Source organism: Cebus imitator, unplaced genomic scaffold, assembly GCF_001604975.1.
Source record: "Cebus imitator isolate Cc_AM_T3 unplaced genomic scaffold, Cebus_imitator-1.0 Scaffold38, whole genome shotgun sequence".
Classification (NCBI taxonomy): domain Eukaryota; kingdom Metazoa; phylum Chordata; class Mammalia; order Primates; family Cebidae; genus Cebus; species Cebus imitator.
In genome coordinates this window covers 108,565-132,673 of record NW_016107353.1, presented here as the reverse complement: position 1 = coordinate 132,673, position 24,109 = coordinate 108,565, and the positions used below count along the sequence as shown (strand labels likewise).

The 24,109-nt window shown below is 37.8% G+C and overlaps 1 protein-coding gene across 2 annotated transcripts in view; it reads right to left on the bottom strand.

Moving 5' to 3' along the window:
- LOC108301984 (protein phosphatase 1 regulatory subunit 12B) overlaps window positions 1-24,109 on the bottom strand; it is a 165,077-nt gene that overhangs the window by 44,857 nt on the left and 96,111 nt on the right. For both annotated transcript variants that reach the window (XM_017525319.2, XM_017525320.2), the window contains one exon: window positions 23,729-23,770. In XM_017525319.2, the coding sequence (XP_017380808.1) occupies window positions 23,729-23,770 (42 nt within the window). The remainder of the gene's footprint in view (window positions 1-23,728; window positions 23,771-24,109) is intronic.

The window sequence follows — 24,109 nt, the reverse complement described above, 5'->3', positions numbered from 1 at the left end:
AGTAGAGACGGGGTTTCACCATGTTGACCAGGATGGTCTCGATCTCTTGACCTTGTGATCCACCCGCCTCGGCCTCCCAAAGTGCTGGGATTACAGGCTTGAGCCACCGCGCCCGGCCTGTTGCCAGCTTTCACTTGGTGGTAACCAAGAGAAAAATTTTCCTATATTTTTATTTTTTTTCAGTGTTATTTTGAAAAAAGCATATGGAAGGATAATCTGAGTATCTCTCTGGCTTTATAGATTAATTTATATTATGATTACTTACATATTTTATTTTGTATTTCCTACTTCCATGTTTTTCCTTTGCTTCTTTTTATCTTCTTTCCTGCCCTCTATTGAATGGAGTGAAAGTATTTTAAAAATTACCTATCTTTTCTCTTTCCCCTACTGATTGAGGAGTTGCACCTTCTATTTCTATATTTCTATTACTGTACTAGATACCCTTATATTTAACATACTTAATTTTTTTATTTAAAAGTCCATAAAATGAATCTGTATCTTCTCTTCTCAAAACAAGGGCTTTAATATACATTTACAGCTTTAATACCATATTGTTATTGCTAAGATTCAGTTTTAGCTTTAGAAGCATATTAGCTTTATCTCATATTTTAACATTTTTTGCTTTTGTATTCTACTTCCTTATGCATTTTTCTCTTTGCTGAAGAACATCCTTTAGTTCTTTTATCATCAAGAGTTTGTGAGTTGAAAACTTAGCTCTGTGTATCTGAAGATGTCTTTATTTTGCTCAAACTTTGTATATAAACCACTGTATAAAATTGTAAGCTCAGTTATTTTTCTACAGCACTTTGAAGACATTAGTCCGTTTTGTGGTGTCTACTGTTGCCAGCCCTACTGCCAATTTGACTACCATTCCATTCTTCAGAATTTTTTGTTATATCTGTAGTCAGAATTTCAGATTTTCTCCTCATCATTAATTTCCTACAATTTTATTATCATGTATGTAGTTGTGGATTTATTTATCCCATGTTACTCATGGTAGGCATTTTCTATTTTGAAGATTCAGATTCATTTCTAAAAAACTTCTTAGCTGCAATTATTGTTGTTCTTATTGCTACTTTTTCATTCATTATTTTTTCTCCTTTGCAACTCCTAGAAGATGTATGTTAGAGCTCCTCAGGTCATTTTTCATGCCCATCTCTCTCTTTCATTTTCTTCCAACTCTCTCTAAGCTGCATTCTGAAAGATTTTCTCAGATCTATTTCCTAATTCTCTAATTTTCTCTTAAGCTATAAAAAGTATGTACAGTCTAACTGTTCTTATTGTATTTTTACATTCCAATACAATATTTTTCACTTCAAGATGTCTAAATGCTTCCTTCTTACAGCTTTCTCTTCTTGTTTCATTATCTGTTCTTGATTCTGTAAAATCTAATTTCTTCTGTACATACATTGGGAATTTTAACTTACTTTTAAATTCTCTTCAGATTGTTTTTTCTCAGGTATAAAATCTTTCATTTCTTGGGTTTTCTTGACTGCTTTTTCATGATCTTAGATTTTATTGGCTTCTTTGTAATGTTTTGGGGGCTCAATTTTTATAACTAAAAAAAGTAGGTACGTGTATCTATAGGGCAGTTTTAAGTTGCTTCGGCTTAAATCTGATCATGTGCCAACCTTGAACCAGGCCTTAAGTTGGTAGCTCTGGGTTTTCTTTCCTCCTAGGTAGCCCAGTTCTGAATTTTTTTTTTTTTTTTTTTTTTTTTTATACGGAGTTTTGCTCTTGTTACCCAGGCTGGGGTGCAATGGCACGATCTCGGCTCACCGCAACCTCCGCCTCCTGGGTTCAGGCAATTCTCCTGCCTCAGCCTCCTGAGTAGCTGGGATTACAGGCACGCGCCACCATGCCCAGCTAATTTTTTGTAGTTTTAGTAGAGACAGGGTTTCACCATGTTGACCAGGATGGTCTCGATCTCTTGACCTTGTGATCCACCTGCCTCAGCCTCCCAAAGTGCTGGGATTACAGGTGTGAGCCACCGCACTCGGCCAATTTTTTGTAGTTTTTTAGTAGAGACGGGGTTTCACCATGTTGACCAGGATGGTCTCGATCTCTTGACCTCGTGATCCACCCGCCTCGGCCTCCCAAAGTGCTGGGATTACAGGCTTGAGCCACCGCGCCCGGCCCCAGTTCTGAATTTTTAGCCGAAAAGTATTTTGGGTCCAAGTTCTATCTTGAGTGGTTTCCTGTGCTTGTTTGTGTCTGCCAATTCTTCTTTACTTCTGGTCAGGAACAAGCAGCTTATTCCTGGCTATGACATTGCTGGGATGAGCTGGACTAACCCAGCTCCCATTTGCAGTGTGCTCTTGGGTCCTGGGTTCATGCACAGACAGGATCATCACAAAAAACAAACAAAACAAAACAAAACAAAAACCTGGTCCCAATTGCCCATATCCATTCAAAGCATCCCCCTCCCCACCATCACAGTGGCTTTTCTATTATGGGTCCAAAGAGACTTTTCTTTCTTATTTTTAAGAATAACTATGTAATAAGATTCAGGAGTATTTAGAAGTCCCAGAGTAGCTTTCACTTTTGAAATAACAGCAGTTCAATTTTCCTGACCTCACTAGTCTGTAAATATTAACATATATACCGAAGTTTCAAACTCGAATAAGCTGTAGTAGAGACAAATTTCCATTATTTGGAATTTGTTTACATTGAAATAAATAAGAGATGTACTAGGAAATGAGAAATGTAAGGAAGATAACTTTTAAAAAGTTAAGAAACTTGGGACAGAAGCAGACTTTACTGTAAACCTTATGTACAAATTCCATCACTGCTTCCCATAAATGGAATCAGACTAAGCAAAGAAGAGGGTACTTTCCACAGCACCAGGAAGAGCCACTGCAGCCAGCAGAGTCCTGTAATAAGCACCAACCTTCACTCCTGCACCTGGAAGACAGCCATCAGCTTAGTGGAAAGAATGCTGAACTGGGAACTCAGAAATGTTCTAGTTCATTTTCTACCACTATGTCATTGTACAGCTTAGGCTAAGCCAGGCCCTCTTTTGGGCCCCAGGTTTTCCATCTGTAAAATAAAAGCGTTGGGCTAGAACAACTTCTAATGTACCTTCCAGAAATAATTTTCTGGGACCTTAACAGTTTGGCACTTTATAAGTAGGCTGTCCTCCGTTTTTCAGTTTGCTCAGTAATAACCTAGAAGGTAAAAGAAGAAAACTATGCATTTCTGAAATCAGTCTTCAAATCAAATGAGAGAATCACTAGATGCATGGTTTTGTTTGATCATCACTCTGCAAAGGAACAGCCTGGTAGCTGAAGTTTCTGTGTGGGTGTACATACAATCTAAGTTTTAAATAGAAAAAGCAAACCAACCTAGACCAAAACAAAAATCCTCCACACAAGCTCCAGACACAACAAATGTTAAGAGCTCTTTTTTACAAACATGTCTGTTTTTAATAGCTGAGAATAACAAAAAAGAAAAAAAAAGTATCAAACTGACCAGATACAAGTGTAGATAAAGATAAAACTAAGCAGCATGCATCAAAGGATATGAGAGATCTGACTCTGCACACTACAAAGTCTATACAATTAGAAATTTCATGTGAACAGATATGTACAGAAGAGAATGAGAAAGGAAAAGATAAAACTGGAGTTCCACTAAACGGAAGGAAGAATGGATCAAGAATTTTTAGTCAAGCCTATAATCCCAGCACTGTGGGAGGCCAAGCCGGGTGGATCACGAGGTCAAGAGATCGAGATCATCCTGGTCAACATGGTGAAACCCTGTCTCTACTAAAAATACAAAAATTAGCTGGGCATGGTGGTGTGCGCCTATAGTCCCAGCTACTCGGGAGGCTGAGGCAGGAGAATTGCTTGAACCCGGGAGGTGGACATTGCAGTGAGCTGAGATCACGCCAAAGCACTCCAGCCTGGGTAACAAGAGGGAAACTCCATCTCAAAAAAAAAAAAAAAGAATTTTTTAGATTGAGGCCAGACACAGTGGTTCACACCTGTAATCTCAGCTCTCTGGGAGGCAGAGGTGGGCAGATCACTTGAGGACAGGAGCTTGCCTGGCCAACATAGCAAAATCCCATCTTTACTAAAAATACAATTAAAAAAAAAATTAGCTAGCTAGGTGTAGTGGTGCACACCTATAATCCTAGCTACTCAGGAGATGGAGGCATGAAAATCGCCTGAACTCTGGAGGTAGAGATTACAGTGAGCCAAGATCACACAACTGCACTCTAGCCCCGGTGACAGCATGAGACCCTATTTCAAAAGAAAAAGAAAAAAAAATTAAATTGGGTTGAAGTGGTAAGGAAAACTCAAGATTAAATCTCAGAGCTTCCTGGAGCCTTGACTATCGGCCACAATAAAAAGTTACGTGAATTGTTTAATTTCACAATGCAGTAAAAAAAAAAAAAACAAAACCTGATTTAGATTTTATAGATCTGAAGGATGGAAAGCTGGCACACAGTTAGCCATAATACCAAGTCTTCAGATAACATACTAAAGCCGTACTGTTTTCTAAAAAAAACAAAAACAAAAACAAAAACAAAAACAAAACAAAACAACAAAAAGCATCTTATCATCTACATTACTATATGTAAGGTACAGTGTATTGCATTGACATTGCTATGTATGTATAGCCAGACTATATTAATGGTGGGTGTCCAGCAGGTTTCTATCCACCATTCCACACTTCCACCACAGCTGAAGTAGGCAATCAGTCCAAAGAGCGAGATAAAAGTTCTCTGGCAAAATTCCCACTCAGTTCACAAAACAGCCACTGAGCAGTCTTCACTTTCATGCAGACTTTTTGTGTGTTACCAAAGCATTTAAGGGGGAAAAAAATTACACAAGTAACAAGGCCTCATTAAAGAAAATTTGGGAAATAAAGAAAAGTAGAAAAAAAGTCACATTTAGTCTCATCACAGAAATACAACCACTGTTAACACTTTGCTCACTTTCTCCCTGTTTCTTTACCTGGGCCTGAGTATCTGCTACACCCTTATGTGCTACACCCTAATCATACAACATACACAATTGTGTATCTAGTTCATTTAGTAATATTTTATTGTAAGCATTTATCCAAGTTATTATACTATCTTCGTAACTCATTTTTAAATGGCTGCCTTATATTTTACTCTATTTTAAGGAAACTCCCCTAAATGGCTAGCTGGTGGGAAATGGTAAAGCAAACTATGATTCATAGTGTTCCATTAGATGGATGAATCATAGTTTACTTAACTGCTGCCAGAATACTGGACATTAGGCTGTTTCCAATATTTCTGCTATTATAAATAGCTAAATGAGCTAAGTCTGTTTTGTTCAATAGTGCCTAATAGCCTTCCACATACTAGGCACTCAAGGATTTGTTGAATAAATGTTTATAGAACTGCCTACATATAACATACCTTATGGTAACAATTTCTGTGCATAAAATCCCCCTCCCTCCCATATTTAGTACTGTTTCCCAGAGATACATTTTTATAGGGCTATACTGGGTCAAATTGGGACTTCTGTCAATCTGGCCATTTGCTTCTCAGAAAAGAATGACTAATTTGCATTCCCAACAGTAAAATATGGGAAGGTCCATTTCACTATATCCTTAGCTAAATTGGGCATTATCTTTTCAAAGTCTTTGCCTATTATAATTGATTTTTAAACAAATGTTACTTGGCCAGGTGTGGTGGCTCATGCCTGTAATCCCAGCACTTTGGGAGACTGAGGCAGGTGGATCACCTGAGGTCAGGAGTTTGGGATCGGCCTTGCCAATATGGTGAAACCCCGTCTCTACTAAAAATACAAAAATTAGCAGGGTATGGTGGCGGGCACCTGTAATCCCAGCTTCTTGAGAGGCTGAGGCAGGAAGAATTTCTTGAGCCCAGGCGGCAGAGGTTGTAGTGAGCTGAGATCACACTATGGCACTCCATTCTGGGTGACAGAGCAAGACTCCGTCTCAAAAAAAAAAATTTACTTGATTACAATTTTAATGTATAGCTTTCAACATGAGTAAGGTTACACACTTTTTCTTATGCTTATTAATTGTCTATTTTGAAATAGCATTCTAAAAATCAATATCTAAATCTAATTTATTCCTGGAAGGTCAGTTGTGGATCCATTATTTTTAGGAAGTAAATTCTGGAAGGAACTTTAAGGAACTATCGTAAATACGTAGCTGAGACAGCTTATTCACAGAGCAAGTCTGGAACACTGCAATATGCTTTTATTAATGGTGAAATTGGAAGCCAGAGTTCTCAGTTCCTGATTTTTTCTTCATATTTATCTGTTATATAGTTTTGTTTTATTTGTGATATTTGTCTGGGGTGCTGCTATAATTTGGGAGGGGAGAGCTGGGAGGAAAAGATTCCTTTAGTAATTCTTCTAAAACTTTTATTTTAGGAAGTCATTCTAGATTAACCCAGAAACTCTTAAGAGCTGTTTGCCACAACTGTACTCTGTAAAAACTTCTTTAGCCAAGATAATCTTGGGGTGGCTTAGCGGAACTTTGTCAACCCTGAATTATGGTTTCTCTCTGAAAGCATTCTGTAAACAAGTAAGCTAGACACAGAAAAGGCAGAAGCACAGTCAGAGAATAAATGTAGGTCTGGGCAACATTACCAGTAATGAGAACCTGATGAAGACTGATAAGCACACCTCACTAACTAATCCAATACTAGCTCTTTTCATAACTGTTAGCATAACATGTGGAAAATGCTCCTCTGCAGCAGAAGTATAATTGCCTTTTATTCCTTCAAGGTACTCTTGCAGGAGTAGGCAAGAATGTTGATCTGCCATCTATTCCCAACAAGGAGAGAAAGCAGAAATGTGGACTAAGGATTGTTAGGGGAAGCAATTTAGGTGAAATCAGGTACTACAATGTACCAAATGATATGACAATTAGATCTGTTTGAACCCTGTTTCAGCCATCATGAGGATTTTTTTTTTTTTAAATGGCAAACTATCTTGGAGCTCTGCCCTCAAAGCAAATGGCTACTAACAAAAGGCTATTAAATTCCAGAAAATCCATCAAAATCATTACATGCAGATGAGTCACAAAGAGAATTCAACATCCTTCCACGCTCTGTACTCTACCAAACTGCTCTCACAAGTCAGCAACATCTCCTTACTGGCAAACCTACAAGATATTCTTCAGTTCTCAAACTACGGGATGTGATTACACAGGACTATTGGTAGCTATAATTTATGTTTCCAACCCTTTCTTTCTCTTCTTTTGATAACAGAATCCCTTTAAATGACCCTGTCCTAGCCCTACCCCTATAACAAATGGTAGCTGCTACTTGTTTCTTCTTCATCACTATAACCACCACTACTGTTATCATTATCAAAATCACGGTGGCTAAGATTTATTGATCATTTACTATGTGCCAGACACTGTTCGGTTCACTTTATATATGTTATCTCATTTAAAGAAATGACCTATGTGATAGGTGCTATGAATTATCTCATTTTAAAGTTGCAGAAACTGAGACACAGGGAGTATATAATTTGGTCAAGGTTACACAGTAAGTAGCAGAGCAGGAAGTTGAATTCAACTTGGGTTCAGGGTTCAGGCTTCACTGCCTCTCTGGCTAAATCTCATCTAATTTCTGACTATAGAAATTGGTTCAGGGAAGTTCATCTGATCCAGGAAAGGTCAATCAGATATATGAACACTAGGAGGCCAGGTGGGGTGATGCACACCTGTAATTCCAACATTATGAAGGTCAAGGTGGGAGGACAAAGTGAGCCCAGGAGTTTGAGACCAGCCTAGGCAACATAGTGAGACTTCATCTCTAGAAAAATTAAAAAGAATTATCAGGGAAGGGTAGCACATGCCTGTAGTCTCAGCTACTTGGGAGGCTAAGGTAGGAGGATCACTTGAACCTAGGAGGTAGAGGCTGCAGCAATTTGTGATCATGCCATGCATTCAAGCCTGGACAACAGGCTGGGCATAGTGGCCTGTAATCCTAGCACTTTGGGAGGCCAAGACAGGCGGATCACCTGAGCTCAGGAGTTCAAGATCAGCCTGGCCAACATGGTGAAACCCCATCTCTACTAAAAATACAAAATTTAGTCAGGTGTGGTGGCAGGTGCCTGTAATCCCAGCTACTTGGGAGGTTGAAGCAGTAGAATTGCTGGAACCTGGGAGGTGGAAGTTGCAGTGACACAAGATCATGCCACTGCACTCCAGCATGGGCTTCGGAGTGAGACTCCATTTCAAAAAAAAAAAAGGAAAAAAGGACAAGAAACAGACTCTGCCTTCAAGGAGTTCAGTTAGTTGGCAAATACAATATAGTATGATTACCACTACATATTAAATATAAATTCACAGTTCTGGGGGAAACCTAGTCAAAGGAAGGCTTAATCTAAAATATGAATATATTTTTAAAAAGTGGAGTAGGGAGAGGAAGAGGCAGTAAAGTAAGAGAAAGAGAATTCTAGGGAATGGAAATAACATGTATGAAAGCTTAAAGATGGGAGATGGGGAGACCGGTGAAATACTATCATATGAGCTGCCTTTATTTATTTAAAAATTTGCCAAAGGTAGGCACTGTGCTAAACACTTTATATACATTATTACTGCTATTCCTTAAGCCTACAAAACAAGGATAATAATCTTATTTTTCCAGCTTAAAGAACTTTCAGAGCTCAGAGAGGTTAAATTACTTTTCCAAGACCACACAGCTAATAAGAAATGGAACCAGCTTTGAACCTAGGTCTTCTGGCTCCAAAGTTGATTCCATGCATCCTTCCAAATACCTTGGGACTGTTCTTTATGCTTTTATCACCCACATCTAGTAAAACATCAAATCCTGCTGAGTTTTCATATTTCTTACATTGTTGCATTCTCTCCATACCTACCATTAGAAACTTAGCTCGTTATCTTTCATCTGGACCCTAAGCTGTAATTGCTTTCTAGGTATAAAGGGGTATGTGTATACATATCATAGTAAGTCCGATCAGCATGATCTCACTTTCACAATAAGAGATTCACCAAGTTAATCTGTGTATGTACCATGGAAAAAATATTCCTGCTCTTGTCTAAGGCCAGCCCTGGAATATTCTAGAGCCTAGTCAGGGGCCTTCTTTTCTGTTTTAATTATGCTTATTGGTGATCTTGCCCAGTCTTCTGACTCTAAATACCATCACTAATGCAGTAAGTTCCACATCTGTATTTCTCCAGCTTTAATATCTCCCATAAAGTCCAAATTCCTACTTGACCATTGCCTACACTTGACATTTCAACTTGGATGTCTAATAGAATTATCCTCTGCCCCACTAAAATGTGAGTATTATGAGGTCAGGAATTTTTTCTACCTTGTACATTTTGCATCCCTAATGCATAGTGCCTAACACATAGTGGATCATCAATAAATATATGATTGACTAAATAAACACACGCTGCTATGAGAGCAAAACACTTCCCAAATGGGACGGATCGTCCTAGAGGGCCTTTGAGAATTTGATACTCTGGGTTACATGTGTATTTCTGGAGGACAGAAAGGAGTAGAAGTTGGCTCTAAGATCCTTTAGTGTGCTGCAGTTAATCCTACGCTTTAATGATTGACCTACCCAGGATGTTAGCAATCATTAAACATTATACCTCTAAGAACACTATCTGTCAGACTTGCCTGTTAAGAATCACTTTGGAAGACCTTTACAATATAGATTTCCAGGACTTCCACCCTGTACCACCATGTCACCTCCCTATCCAGAATCTCAAGGGGAGAGGTCTAAAAACCTACATTGTAAACAAATAACCCCAGTGATTGTTATTGACAGGATTGAGGGAGACTAATATAGAAGATGTACCCATTACGTTGTCACTGAAAATGGCTCAGCTTGCTGGATATCAGTGTCTACACATGCCCTTAGCTTTCAGTCAAGCACTCCAGAAATGATTTATAAACTGCCCAAATAATAATACTTCATTAGTTTTATTCCAAAGTACTAGAGGTCACCAGTGACCTAAGAGAGGCCTTCTCAGATAATAGTATCATATATGGAGTACACCTTTATTCTCAAGAAAGGATCTGATTTAGTTTATTTGGCACAAAATTAATTATGCCAACTCATGCTCAATTCCCACACTTTATATGAGTCTTTACTGTGACGTATTAATGTCAGTTTTCATCACTTTTTCCCTTAAAACTGTTGAAAATCAGGATTTCAGCTTCTCTTCCCCCAAATCCATTCCTCTTAACTCTCATTTCAAGCAAGCACAGGGTCATCACTTTGAAGAGTTCTGTCACTCCTTCCACAAATCCCCAAAATGTTTTTCCTGCACATATTCAGTAGACTAAGGGTTGACAAGGCAAAAAGACTGGTAAACTTCATAATTTACTCCTAACTAAGAAATTCAAATGACAAGCAATTAAAGTGAATGACAACAATTAACAATCTTCTGACAGGCACACTTCCAAGAATCTGTGAGCCTTCAAAGCAAACTGACTTATGGTCATAGTCTACAAAAGCTGAATTTCAAGTATTAACTCATTTATATTCCCAACTGTAATCTTAGCTAACCTCAAAGACCCGTCCTTGGGAAGTAAGAAGGAATAGGATCAGATGAGAAAAACAGATAGGAACACACTGGGAGAAACATTTCAGAATTTCTCCTCAAAAGGTGATTAACTGAAACAACAGAGAGACTATATTTAAAATGACATGGAAGCAACTCCCCCTCTTTCCTTCACTTTCTCATTCAGGAAGCTTTACAGCTTGCTTCCTGCTGCATGACCAAAACTCATTAATGCTGTCCCAAACAACACTTATCCCTCCAAACAGATGACGTCCCCCACAAACTGTTGCTGATAGCAAAGAATCAGGCAAACTGGCACAATGCAGAGTTACCAGAGAAGTGCTTGGATGAGAGAAAATTAACATTTGGAGTCATGTTGACATTAGCAAATACTTTCTGTATCAGTAACGTAGAGCAGGGACCAGCAAACTGCAGCGTGACCTGCAGGCCAAATCAGTCTACCAGCCTGCTTTTGTAAATAAAGTTTTACTGGACATAGTCACTCCCATTTATTTACATATTGTCTATGGCTGCTTTCCCATTATAACAGTGGAGTTGAGTCGTTGCAACAGATTACCAACAGATTACGTGGCCAGCAAACTAGAAAATATTTACTACTGGGCCCTTCTCATAAAAAGTTTGCTGACCCCCTGACCTAGAGCATCACGTGCCAAAGATGAAGTGAGGCCACTGTCACTGTCCCACCCCCAACATGTACTGCTGGAGAATAGGTATAAACGGCTGCTCTGCCTATCAGCCTCAGAAAGACAGTGTTGACTCGTCACAACAGCCAGCCAGTAGCTATACCAGACATTTGGAGAAATGAGAAATACAGCATTCAGTCATCATACACAGCCCCATGTTTCACCCACTTAGCATATCACTTTTGACAGCCCCACAACTCCTAAGTAAAATGTCATCTTAAAATATACAATGTTTTATTTGATGATGTAATATTAAAACATGTTGTTTGCCTCTTAAAATGCTTCTGTTACCTGAAAAAATTTTTCAGAAATATGATAAAAGCTACAAACTCCAAGGCCATAAGTACTTGTATTATGTATTATGCTATGTATTAACTTGCCAATGGATTTTTAAAACTTTCCTGCTTTCCTCCCAGTAGTCAATAACACTGACAGAGTTTAAGGTGTAAGAGTTCAGGTTGTAACAAAACATTTTTAAAAATTTAAAGTATTAAAAAGTCAAAAAAAATTTTTTAAGTGCATATTCTATTAAGGGACATCTGTGTGAACATTTATGTACCTTAAAGGATCATATTAGGTTACAAAACTATGGTTTGTCTCTGAAGATATTCATGTCACTAAATGGCTGCTATCTGATTCTTGAACTTGCTTGACTGAAGACTGAGACAGTATGGAGAAAAATCAAAACTGGGAGGTTGTAACCATTCATCTTTACATTTTTACAAGCTTTATTCAGGAAGCTTTACAGCTTGGGATAGGTAGGCCAACTATCTTAGCTTTGAGATTCTACCCAAATAACCCTTTTATAGGTAACGTCTGTTAGTGCCTTAAGTTCAACGTTCCTGCTGGGGCAAACCTATAAACACTCTATTCGCTGAAAAAGGACTTCAAATCCCACATTAAGCTTTCTACCTCAATCATGGGGCTAGAAATCTAACATTTTCTAAGCCTAAGCCATGGTTAAGGCTGTCCCAGCCATGTTATCAACAGGAGAAATGAATACTTCTGTAACCAAGGTAACCCTTAGACTCCAACTGAAAGAGAAACAATTATTCCTGGAGGCTCTCTATGATCAAAGCCATCACAGAACTACTTTGATAAGAGTTGAACCCAAGTGCTTTGAAGACAACCTTATAAAATTGTCATCATAGTAATGATGGGGTCCCAGGAATGTTCCAGCTGACAATGATCCTTTTCTAAAGAATGTAATTAGTTGGTTTTGAATATGTTTTTTAAAAAGAAAAACTTTGGAAAAATACCAGCAGGAAATTCACTAAAATGTTAGTAGTTTCTTCTGAAAAGTATGATTCTGGATGGATATGGACAATTTTTCCTTAGCCTTTATAGCTGAAACAATCCCTTTCCGTAACAAATATTTTTAACACCCCCTTACTATCCTGAAATAAAAATCACTGATATAAAACTTAGCTAAAATCATTAAAAAATAATATTTATTTTAAAACATCATTAATATGAAGAATAAAAGCAATGTTCTTTATAATATATATTTTAATGTGTTAATGCTTGGGCCAGTAAACCAGAAGAGATAAAGATGCAGTCAGAGATTTTGGATACATCACAGAATCATCATGAAGGCAGAGGTTAAATGAAGATCTACAGAATGTGTAGCATGATGTACTCATTATATAAGTGGCACTGCTGTCAGGGATAAATAAAACTAAGTACAGTTTCTCCTCATTTACATGAAGGCTGAATTTTTAGAACTGTCTTCCTCCCCCCCTCAAAATTGAGCTCATACATAAAATCAAGTTTGGTTTTAGAATTAGATAATTGATAGGTTTTCATCTATGACTATCAAGGGAGACAGTCAAAAGTCAAGCAAGCTTCAGGATACTTGTTTGAAGTGGGGAATTTAGTATCTCTGGCCCTTTCCATTTAATGCATGTAGAACACACCCCATCACTGTTTTCCCTGAAAGTATCCCTATGAATTTTTACAATCTCCTCTAGCAATCCTCCTGCTGCTTTTGAGAGCCACTGCTTTATATTTTTCTATACTTCATGAATTTTCTTTAACGAAATTTACTAAGTTTTATAATCATTTTTTTTAAAAGCTCCAGCAGAGTTTTAAGTTCATCTGTGTTCCTCTAATAAAAAGACATAAGGTCACAAGTCACTAACACAAAGTAATATCTTGAAAGCAGTTGGAGGCAGAAGAAGAAATTGGAAAAAGAAAAGGTCAAGAAGTTAACTATACCACCCTTAGTAGTTGGATAAACCTTTCACATCTTTGGATGAGAGGTTTGAGAGAAGTCCAAACAGATACCTCAAAGATCAATTTATTCTACCTTAAAAAAGATTTATGATTAAAGTAGAATTCACTGATGTAATGAGACACTAGGTCCAAAAATTACAGGGTCTCAAAGGAATACATGTGAGCTTTGATTACTGAGATTTCCTGGGCAACAGCACGATCTAAAATTAATAAAGTCCATAAAAGGAAGATGCCAAAAGAAACTTTGTTCTTAAGATGGTTTATACAGCTTGGGCTACAGCAAGGCACAACCCATATATAGAAAATCACAGCATCTGCAGTATTTTAAGAAACTATAGTTGCAAAGCAAGAGCAAATGTACAGTGAGAGGAAAGATCCTTTGAGGCCAATGTGGAGTCAACCATTAGAGAAGATTCTTCAGTGCATGCTGGATAACAGGCAGCTTCCCACATACAGTTTTGGTTGGCTGCCATTTCTCAATCTCCTTTTCCCTGGGACTGCCCATTGTCATCAATTGCAGAAATCCAGGACAGCTTGCTTTTCTACATGTGGAATGCCTGCCAGTTCCCAGAGGCTGGCTACCACAGGACTGTTTATAATAGCCATTGCTTATTACATTTATCCTTACTTTTATGTCCTTATGAACATTATCAAGCCATCAAATTTCTCAGACTTCTCAAAACACTCTCATTCTGGGGACAAGCCATATTTTCCTTTTCGTAAAAAAAATCTGTCTAAAGCAGTTGAGAGGAGAAAAATCTACGTTTTATTATCTCTTTAAGTCTGTTAAAAGCAACAGAGTCATGTTTAAAAAATAGATTTCGGTTATGTAATATACTACAAAAAATATTACTTTACTACATAAATAACTATTAGATAGCTCATCTTCCGTGTCTTTAAACTTAGTCAAACTGTTGTTCTATCTCCACAGTGCAATCTTGTCTGGGAAATACCTTACCATATTAGGCAATCAGGCACCAGAGACAGAGCAAAACAAAACAGACTCAGGATTTTACCTAAAAGGAGAATGGCAAAAATACTGTCTGGTGGTGGAGAGTGGACAGAAAGTTGCTGGACACCCTCCAGCAGATAAAGGGGCTTCGCAAGATTAAGTAACAAGATTAAAAAATTCTGCTCAAGAGAAAGGATCCAGCAAATAGCCAGAAGCAATGTTGTGAAAATTTGGAGAAAAAAGCCTGCTATTTACTCAAAGAAAGAAGGTGGAAAAAAATAGTAAAGACCTCTGAAACTAGGATTATTGGAAGCACTAGCAAAGCAGCATAAATGAGATGGGTTATTTAGGGATAAAAATTAAAGCCTACTTACTTGACAGAGAAGCTGCACGGACTTGACAGGTGCTCAACAAGTTCCAAACACAATCTGAAACATTTAGTCCTTGTTCCTTTCCTTTCTACTCAATTCTTTTCTCCTACTTCAACAATCTCCTTTAAAACTTATTCCTCAAAATTCTTCAGTTGTGTGTCAGAACACATGTTAGAGTTATAGACTTGGGGCTACTTCTCTGGCTCTCCAAATAATCCATTCTTTAAGGATAAATTAATAAATAAGTTCAAAATCATATGATTCTAAGACCAATAAAAGTATTCTGAAAGCCTTACTCTCATCCAGATGTAGGAACTTACAGATTTGGAAAATAATTTACATGGATCGTAATCATCTCTATTTAAATGTATTAGCTCATTTTCATTTCACAACTCTAAGAGGTAGACTATTATTATCCAGACTTTATAGATGAGGAAACTGAGGCATAGAAAGATTAAACTATCCAAAGTAGTTAAATGGTGAAGCTGGGGTTAAATGCAGGGAGTCTAGCTCCTGGGTCTGTACTCTTAACTATTATGCTATATTACTTGTCATAACAGTAGGTGGTATAAGATATGTAACAGGTATAAAGATACAAATTTTGAAGATAGTGCAACAGCTGTGCAACTAGGACTACAACTATGTGATACTGGCAAGGTACTTAATCTCCTGGGCCTCAGCTGTTAACTTTAAAATGAAAGTGTTAACTAGGGGGCCTTTAAAAGTATTTTTTTAGCTTTAAATTTTGTCTGTAACTGTCATTCTAACCACCAGAGAGCTATTAATAAATCAAATTTTAATATACAGTAACACCTTCTAGGTGTTAGGTGTTTTATTTCTAATAAAAGTTTTTTCCAAGAGTCTTCTTTTTATGGGGGGACGGGGTCTCACTCTGTTGCCCAGGCTGGAATGCAGTGGTGCGATGTTGGCTCACTGCAACCTCCACCTCCTGGGTTCCAGTAATTCTCATGCCTCAGCCTCCCGAGTAGCTGGGATTACAGGTGGGCACCACCACACTCAGGTAATTTTTGTACTTTTAGAAGAGACGGGGTTTCACTATGTTGGCCAGACTGGTCTTGAACTCCTAACCTCAAGTGATACGTCCATCTTGACCTCCCAAAGCGCTGGGATTATAGGTGTGAGTCACCGCGCATAGCCCCAAGAGTCTTAATGGAAATTGAAGTGACAGTTGTTCAAAGATGTAATAAAACTGAGAAAAATTTGGCAAAGGGGATTAAGAGAGAAGTTAACAGATCAGCTGTAGACATGGTAATCAACAGAATCCCTCTGATGTAGTAAGAAGAATATTCTGACCTCACTGGACTTCAAAGGCCTCTAGACAAGGTTGCAAAAAGGAAGCAATTTCTATTTCAAAAGATGCCAGAAGATGCTCTGGAATGTCCAACTGTCCTACACCATTGCATGGCGCATTTATAAACAGACTGAGCAGATTTCATGGGAAATAGCCCTATTTAAATTTTTTAAAAAAGGTAAAATAAGAACAATAATAAACCTGCCTATTGTTCCATGTGTTTTGTTTGATTTCGTTTTGAAAAAAGGGGGAAACTGCATCCATATTCTCAGGGTCAAGTACTAGGATTGCTCAGTTTCCTTTGCTAATTCTTCCCTTCTCCTCACTTTGAATTTCAGAGTGCTCCAGGGCTCTGTCTTTGGGCTTCTTCTGTGTCTACATTCATTCTCTTGCTCACATTCAATCTCATCTATAGGTTTACTGATATCCAAGGTTTAGTTCCAGCCTGGCCCTTAAACCTGAGTTCCAGATTTCTGCAACTAACTATCCTCTTGACATTTCCATGTAGAAATATGTCAATCAGATCTATTAGATTAATAATTCTAAAATCATACCAAGTGCCTACTTTTCCCCTACCAAATCCATTCTTCCTGTAGTGTTCTCCATCTCAGTTAATAAAATTCCATGTTTTCAGGTGCGTTAGCTAAAAAGTCTTAGTATCAACCTTTACCCTCTGTTTTATCCAAGAAAATAGCAAATCTCACTGGTTCTAACTTCAAAATATATTCTGAATATGACAACTTCTCAGCATCTTTATTGCCTGCTATTATCCTGGTACAAACCACCATCAGTTTTCCCCTGGATTGCTGTATTATAATGGCCTCCTAACAGATGTCCCTGCTTCCACTAATGTCCTCTCAGAGTACATTCTCCAAAACAATAGGCAGTGACCCTTTAAAATATAAGTATAATCATGTCACTCTTCTGCTCAAAGCTACAAAAGCCAAAGTTCTTATAATAACTTATCAGTTTATGTCATTTGGCCTTCTTGCACATTCCACTTAAGCCACACTGATTTATTTTAACCTGTCCACAAGCATGCCAGACACCTGTCTTAGGCATGCAACTGCTGTTCCCTCTGCCCATAACACTCTACCCCCATTGTCCACATGGTTTCCACCTTGCTTCTTTTAAGTCTACGCTTAAATCATATTTTCTCAGTAAGGCTTATCCTGACCTCCCTACTTACGATGTCAACTTCCTTCCATGTTGGCACTTCTAATTCCTCCTTAGCCTACTCTATATGGTTTTTCCATAGCATGTATCACCTTTTAACATAATATTTACCTTTTTTTCTTTTTTGAGATGGAGTCTCGCTCTGTTGCCCAGGGTGGAATGCAGTGGCACAATCTTGGCTCACTGTAAACTCTGCCTCCTGGGTAACTGGGATTACAGGTGTGCACCACCACGCCCAACTAATTTTTGTATTTTTGTTAGTAGAGATGGGGTTTTACCATATTGGTCAGGCTGGTCTGGTACTCCTGACCTCATGATCCACCTGCCTCGGCCTCTCAAAGTGCTGGGATTACAGGGGTGAGCCACTGTGCCTGGCCCTATTTACTTTACATATTTATCATCAGTCTCCCCAACTAGAATGTAAATTCCATAAAAGCAGGGCTTTGTGTTCACTGTTGCATCCCCAGAATCTAGACAAGTACTTGATCATAATAGGCACTTAGGAGCACTTACTGAATAAATAAATGAGAAGATGCTTATAAAAGCAAAGGCAGGCCGGGTGCAGTGGCTCACACCTGTAATCCCAGCACTTTGGAAGGTCGAGGTGGGCGGAAAGAACACCAGGTCAGGAGATGGAGACCATCCTGGCCAACATGGTGAAACCCTGTCTCCACTAAAAATACAAAAATTAGCTGGGCGTGGTGGCATGTGCCTGTAGTCCCAGCTTCTCAGGAGGCTGAAGCAGGAGAAGAATCGCTTGAACCCAGCAGGTGGAGGCTGCAGTGGGCCGAGACCGTGCCACTGCACTCCAGCCTGGGTGACAGAGTGAAACTCTGTCTTAAAAAAAAAAAAGAACCAAAGGCAGGATAAAATGAAAAATGCATTTAGTGGCTTTGGTACATTTCTAGGGCATTTATTTTCTGTTAAAGTTCAAAACTCAGTTCTGCTAGCAAATTCTAATTGTGTTCTTTTATTTAGTTTGAAAACCTTGCATTTAATTGCTTACCTCTTTTAGAACACCTTTACCAACAGATCTCTCCACTAGCATACCCCTAGTTATCTAAGGCAGGAACCTTGATATCTATGATTTAATAATTTTTAAATACTATCTCCTTAACCAATGAGTTTTGAGGGATGACTAGTAATCCAGACCTACTGATTGCATTCTGGATGGGGACAGCTACATTGCTAACTTTGAGGGTAAGGTTTCAGTGATTTTGTTCAGATTGAGTACCACCTGATTTATCTAAAAGCAACAGAGATTCTAGGAGAAAATAAAAGTATGAAGTCTTACTTCCTGACATACATAACTACCCACCTATATCAAGGACAGCAGAAGAATGCTGATGCTCTACCCAGTGAATCTTGATGCTCTGAGTAGGTTTTTAAGTTGTCCTTCAAGAAGATGTTCCTTCACTCAAGGAGGTGAGATGCTACTAGCAAGTCAATTCAAATATGTAGCCTGCTGAGTAAAAAAACCAAATGGATGAATAGGGAATAGAAAACCTTGCATAGAAATAGAAATAGAAAGTCCTAATTTCAGATTTGCTTCACTACAGTCAAACAAGGAGGTTCCCTGAAAAAAGGTACAGGTTGCTCACCTAGCAGAGATGTCATATTCCCAAATTCTTAATTTCTCTGGGCCTCAGTTTTCTTAAATGTAAAATGAGGTTCCTAACCCAAGACATCTCTAGATTATCTTCCAATTCTATGATAGCAGAAGCTGGGAGGCAAATATCTTTGCTACATCGAACTGAGTCCTTCAATAATTCCTTTAAAACAAAAGCAATTTGTCTTCTGCTCAGCTTCTTTAGGGCACCATTCTGCCTGTTCACCAACATCTTTTCTGTTGAACACTTGTGCCCTCTAGTGATAAATTCAATTATACAACAGGATTGGCTTGGAAAACAGCTCCAGAGAAAACAGGGAAAATACTAAGAAAGCGATAGATAAAACTCAATGTAAAGAAAATGGAATGCAGGCCAAAGATGCAGGTAAAAAAAGATGGAAGTAATCCAAATGGTCATTACCTTCTGTGATGTACCTATGCTTGTTCCCTCCAGGGCAAACATTCTATGTGATTACTACTATAGTAAAGAAAACAGCAAACACACTCCTGAACAAAAAAGCATTTTCAGATAGAATTAGAATAATCCTATTCCTCAAATTAAGATGCAGATTAAGTTTCTTTTTCATTTAGAAAGACAAAAGATCTATTAAGATTCTCAGAGACTATCTGTCCTATACCTAATGTGGATAAATAAAAAAGAATTATTTTTAAACACACCTGTCAAGGAGGTGCTAAGATGTCAATTTTATATATTCATTGTTAGTTTCACTGGTTCATGGATTTACCAATGGGGATGGGTTAGTAATAAAACCATGCACTATGTTGGGCTTAAGCAGGGTGCCCAGCCTTCTAAGCATGTTTCTTGCTGTCCTCAGCATAGCAATGCATGACTAGTCTATCACTCTCTTTTTAAAAATTTTAAGTTGACACATTATAGTACTACATATTTATGTGGTACAAAGTGATATTTCAATACATATATGCAATATGTAATGATCAAATCAAGGTAATCGGCATATCTATCACCAAAAATAATTTCTTTGTGTTGGGAACATTCAAAATCCTCTCTTCTAGCTATATGAAAATATACAGCAAATCATCATTAACTATATTCACCCTTCAGTGCTACGGAACACTAGAACTTAACCCTCCTACCTGTAATTTTATATCTGTTAACCAAACTCTCACTATCCCCCTTTTCCAGACTCCAGTAACCACAATTCTACCTCTACTTCTATGAGCTCAACTTTTTAAGATCCTACATATGAGTGAGAACATATAGTATTTATTTTTCTGTGAATGACTTATTTCACCTAACATAATGGCTTCCAGGAGCATTCATATTGCTGTAAATGACATAATTTCATTCTTTTTAATGCTAAATAGTATTCCACCATGTACATATTACCACATTTAATTTATCTATTCATCTGTTTATTCAATCAACTTAGGATGATTCCATATCCTGAATATTGTGAATAGTGCTGCAATAAACATAGGGGTGCAGATATCTCTTTGAAAGACAGACAGAGAGAGAGAGAGAGAGAGCGAGAGAGAGAGCGCACAAGCGAGCGCGAGCGCACTGAATCCTAACCACTAGACCACCAGGAGCGGTTTTCCTTTCCTCTGGCTAAATACCCAGTAGTGGAACTGCTGAATCATATGGTAGTTCTACTTTTAGTTTTTGAGGAGCCTCCATACTGTTTTCCACAATGGCTACACTTATTTATATTCCCACCAACAGTGTATTGAGTTTCTTTTTCTCTACATCCTCATCAGCTTTTGCTATTTTTTGTCTTTTTAACAATAGCCATTCTAACAGATGAAATGATCTATTTCATTGTGGTTTTGATTTGCATTTCCCTGATCAAATATTCTCTTGATAGCAAACATTATGGCCATTCCTGGCCATAAATCTTATCTGTATATAAATGTTGGTTACATTTTTCTTGGTATATAAAAAAGGAAAAGAACTTCAATGACATCAACAGAGATTTATGTTATTCAATAGAAAGGTCTTCTAAACCACACTGTTGTTACTGTTATATAAGTGAGGTATCAATCTTCTTTTGAAATCTTTAAGAAGAGGGGGGAAAAACCCATAGATATTTTGAATCATTTAGCTCTAACCCTGACTAGAGTCATAAGATAAAATAACCATTGAAGTTTCCTTTCTACTATTAAAATTAAATATTATTGGCTGAGCACTGTGGTTCACGCCTATAATCCCAACATTTTGGGAGGCTAAGGCAAGAGGATTGTTTGAGCCCAGTAGTTTGAGACCAGCCTGGGCAACATGGTGAAACCCCATCTCTAGAAAAACTCCAAAAATTAGCTGGGCATGGTGGCTTGCGCCTGTAGTCCCAGCTACTTGGGATGTTGAGGTAGGAGGATCACTTGAGCTTAGGAGGTTTACGCAGTGAACAATGACTGCACCACTGCACTCCAGGCTGGGCAACAGAGCAAGACCCTGTCTCAAAAAAAAAAAGTTAAATATTATTGCTGGATGATTTCTATCTGTTCCATTCAATTCCCTGTCCTGAGAAGCAAGCACTCTTCTGATTTCTATCACCATGAATTAGTATTGCTTATTCTTGAGCGTTAATGATGAAACATTTTAAGGTGATGGAAAAGTACTATATCTTGATTTGGGTAGTAGTTATACTGGTACATACAAGTGTCAAAACTCAGCAAACAGTATATTTTAAATCTATGCATTAATTGTAAACTATATTTCAGTTAAACAAGATATTAAGGTCTTGGGAAGAGACAATTTTAAAAATAATAGATACTATCACCCTTAAGAAGTGGGCTAGGGAAGAGAAGGAAGCCAACATGACCTCAATAGCAGATATAGTTTTATTGAATTAAAAACCAAGAAAGGAAAGAACTGCCCTGGCTTCTCCATGCTGATTAGCTAACAGTACCATTTCAATAGAATGCCCCCTTCTTTGACGGCTCATTTGTTGTTGCAGAGCTGAGTCAACTTTACTGCCTGATGGATGAAAATGGAAACAGGGTAGAAAGATGGTCATAAGATACTACCAGATTGTCTTGAAGTAGAAGTGCAGCAATTTACATTGGTCCATGACAAGGCATGTTGCTCTGTAAGCCCATATGGATAATGGCATCATGCCTGCTAGCATTAGGAAAGAGCGCTCAAGGGAGAAAAACAGTTAAGAATTTCACTGAAATAAATGGAACAAGTAAATATAAGACTTTTACAAAAAGGATGCCTCACCCTATGCTGATTCATTATCAGCCTTTCTTTCTGCACCATTGATTGGCGAGGCTGGAGATTGGCACGTGGAATATACTTCTTATAGCAACCCCAGCTTACCTGCATAAATTCAAAGTTATCAGTCCAGAGATAATGAGCTGTTTTTTCTTTTTGATTCACATTGTTTTCTTGATACATGGTAAACACTAATAGATGCCTTATGCAATTGGATGAGTATTTTTTTTGTCTGACAATGTCTTTCACATGAAACTGCAACAGTCTCTGCTTTTCTTCATAATTTTAAGTCAACAGTCCTAAATTAAAATTCTCTAGGAAGTACTACATCAAGATCATCTTAATTTTCCTTACTTAGTACCCTCTAGGCTAGGATTTTCCAGTGCCAAGAAGTTTAGAAAAGTAGAGAATAGAATTTTCATTGGCAAAATTGTCATTCTTATGACAACAAATCCTTCTTTCCTGCAATTCCCCGGATTTAAATGTCCTATATAATTCTGTACGGATAATGTTCCATTTCAGTGCTCTATAAACTATAACTCAGATCCTCTGAGTTATATTTCCTGAGTTATGTATTCTCTGAGTTATAATTCCCCAAAGGAACATTCCTGTATTCACTCTTCTTATCTCCAAAAGCCCTTCCAAGCCCCTTGAAGAAACTAAGAGTTGCTGTAATTTATACACATACACACATGCACACACTCTTGCTCCAAGGAACGTATATACTATTTCTACACCACACAGCTTGTCTTTATGAAGTAGCCCCAGCTTCAACCAAGGGCAGCCAATTCTTACCTATGTCACCATTAGTCATTAAAGACCCTGCTTTTTGGAAGCCTGCTATTGTCTGTTTTGGATCTAGACTAAAATATAGGCAAGTCAATGACATTATAATATTTATATCTTCTCTGCTAAAAATTAGTTGTTAATTTTCAGTACAGGTTATTAAATATACTCTGAGAACATACTTATAATACGTTGTAGGATAAAAAAAGTTCATCTTTTTACATAATTTCAATAGAAAAGCACATGTATTTCAATTAATTTAGTCAAAACCAAATTCCTTCCTTCTTGGAAAACAGTACTGAAAAGAAGAACACCATCAATCGTGTCTGAGTGGCTTAGAGGAGCCTGGAGTATCTTCAGAAAAGCTGAACTTAGGCCTTTCACTGCAGGGAAAAATTGGATGTCAGGCCTTAAAGGGTCAGAGTTATATAAGATGCCAGACATTTAATCTTATTTCAAAGTCAAATATAAATGACTTTGGGACTGTCTAATGTTTTACATTCTCCACATTTATGTTCTTCTCTATTAGTGTAGATCCAAAAAGGAACTGGTATCACTCTTCACTTTTCATTCAAATATTTCAAAGTACTTCATATAATACAATAACATACTCACAAGAGAGAAAATGATGGATCCTATAACAGTGTGAAAGATTGGCAGCAGTCATAGAAAAATGTAGGAAACTGGTTCAAGGACACGGGCATTGTTACACCACATGATAAAACAGTACCACAGACTAACGCCTGCCAAATCTTTTAGAGGAACGTCTATCTCCAATCTCCCTCTCAGCTAAAATCTTCATAAGTCTTGCCCTTTCTTCTATTAAAATTACTTACAAGAGCAAGACTGTGCTCTCAAGAGACATGCCTCACTGGGTTGTCACTTACCCATGCTGCTTTGACCTCTTCAGAGACATCAGTTTCATCCTCCTGTAAAAGAAAAAGGAAGAAAATCAAGAGGTTCATCGTTACAGACATCCTTGAAAGCAACAAGGTCAGATCCCATCAATTATGCATCTTGGCATTTCAAACATGGGCAATGAGAATTGACTGCCAAGTAATGCTCTGTTACTGCTACCTTTCACAGCCATCACAGGCAGGCAACTTAGAAATGTCACCTGTAGTATAAAAAGTCAAATTGACTACAGCTGGAAAAGGGATATCTTTAAGACAGATAGACTTAATTATTATCTTTGTCAAGACTTATCAGTTTATTCTGCCTTATAACAATGAAGTACTTTTTTCTAAAAAATAATTTTTTTCTTTTTT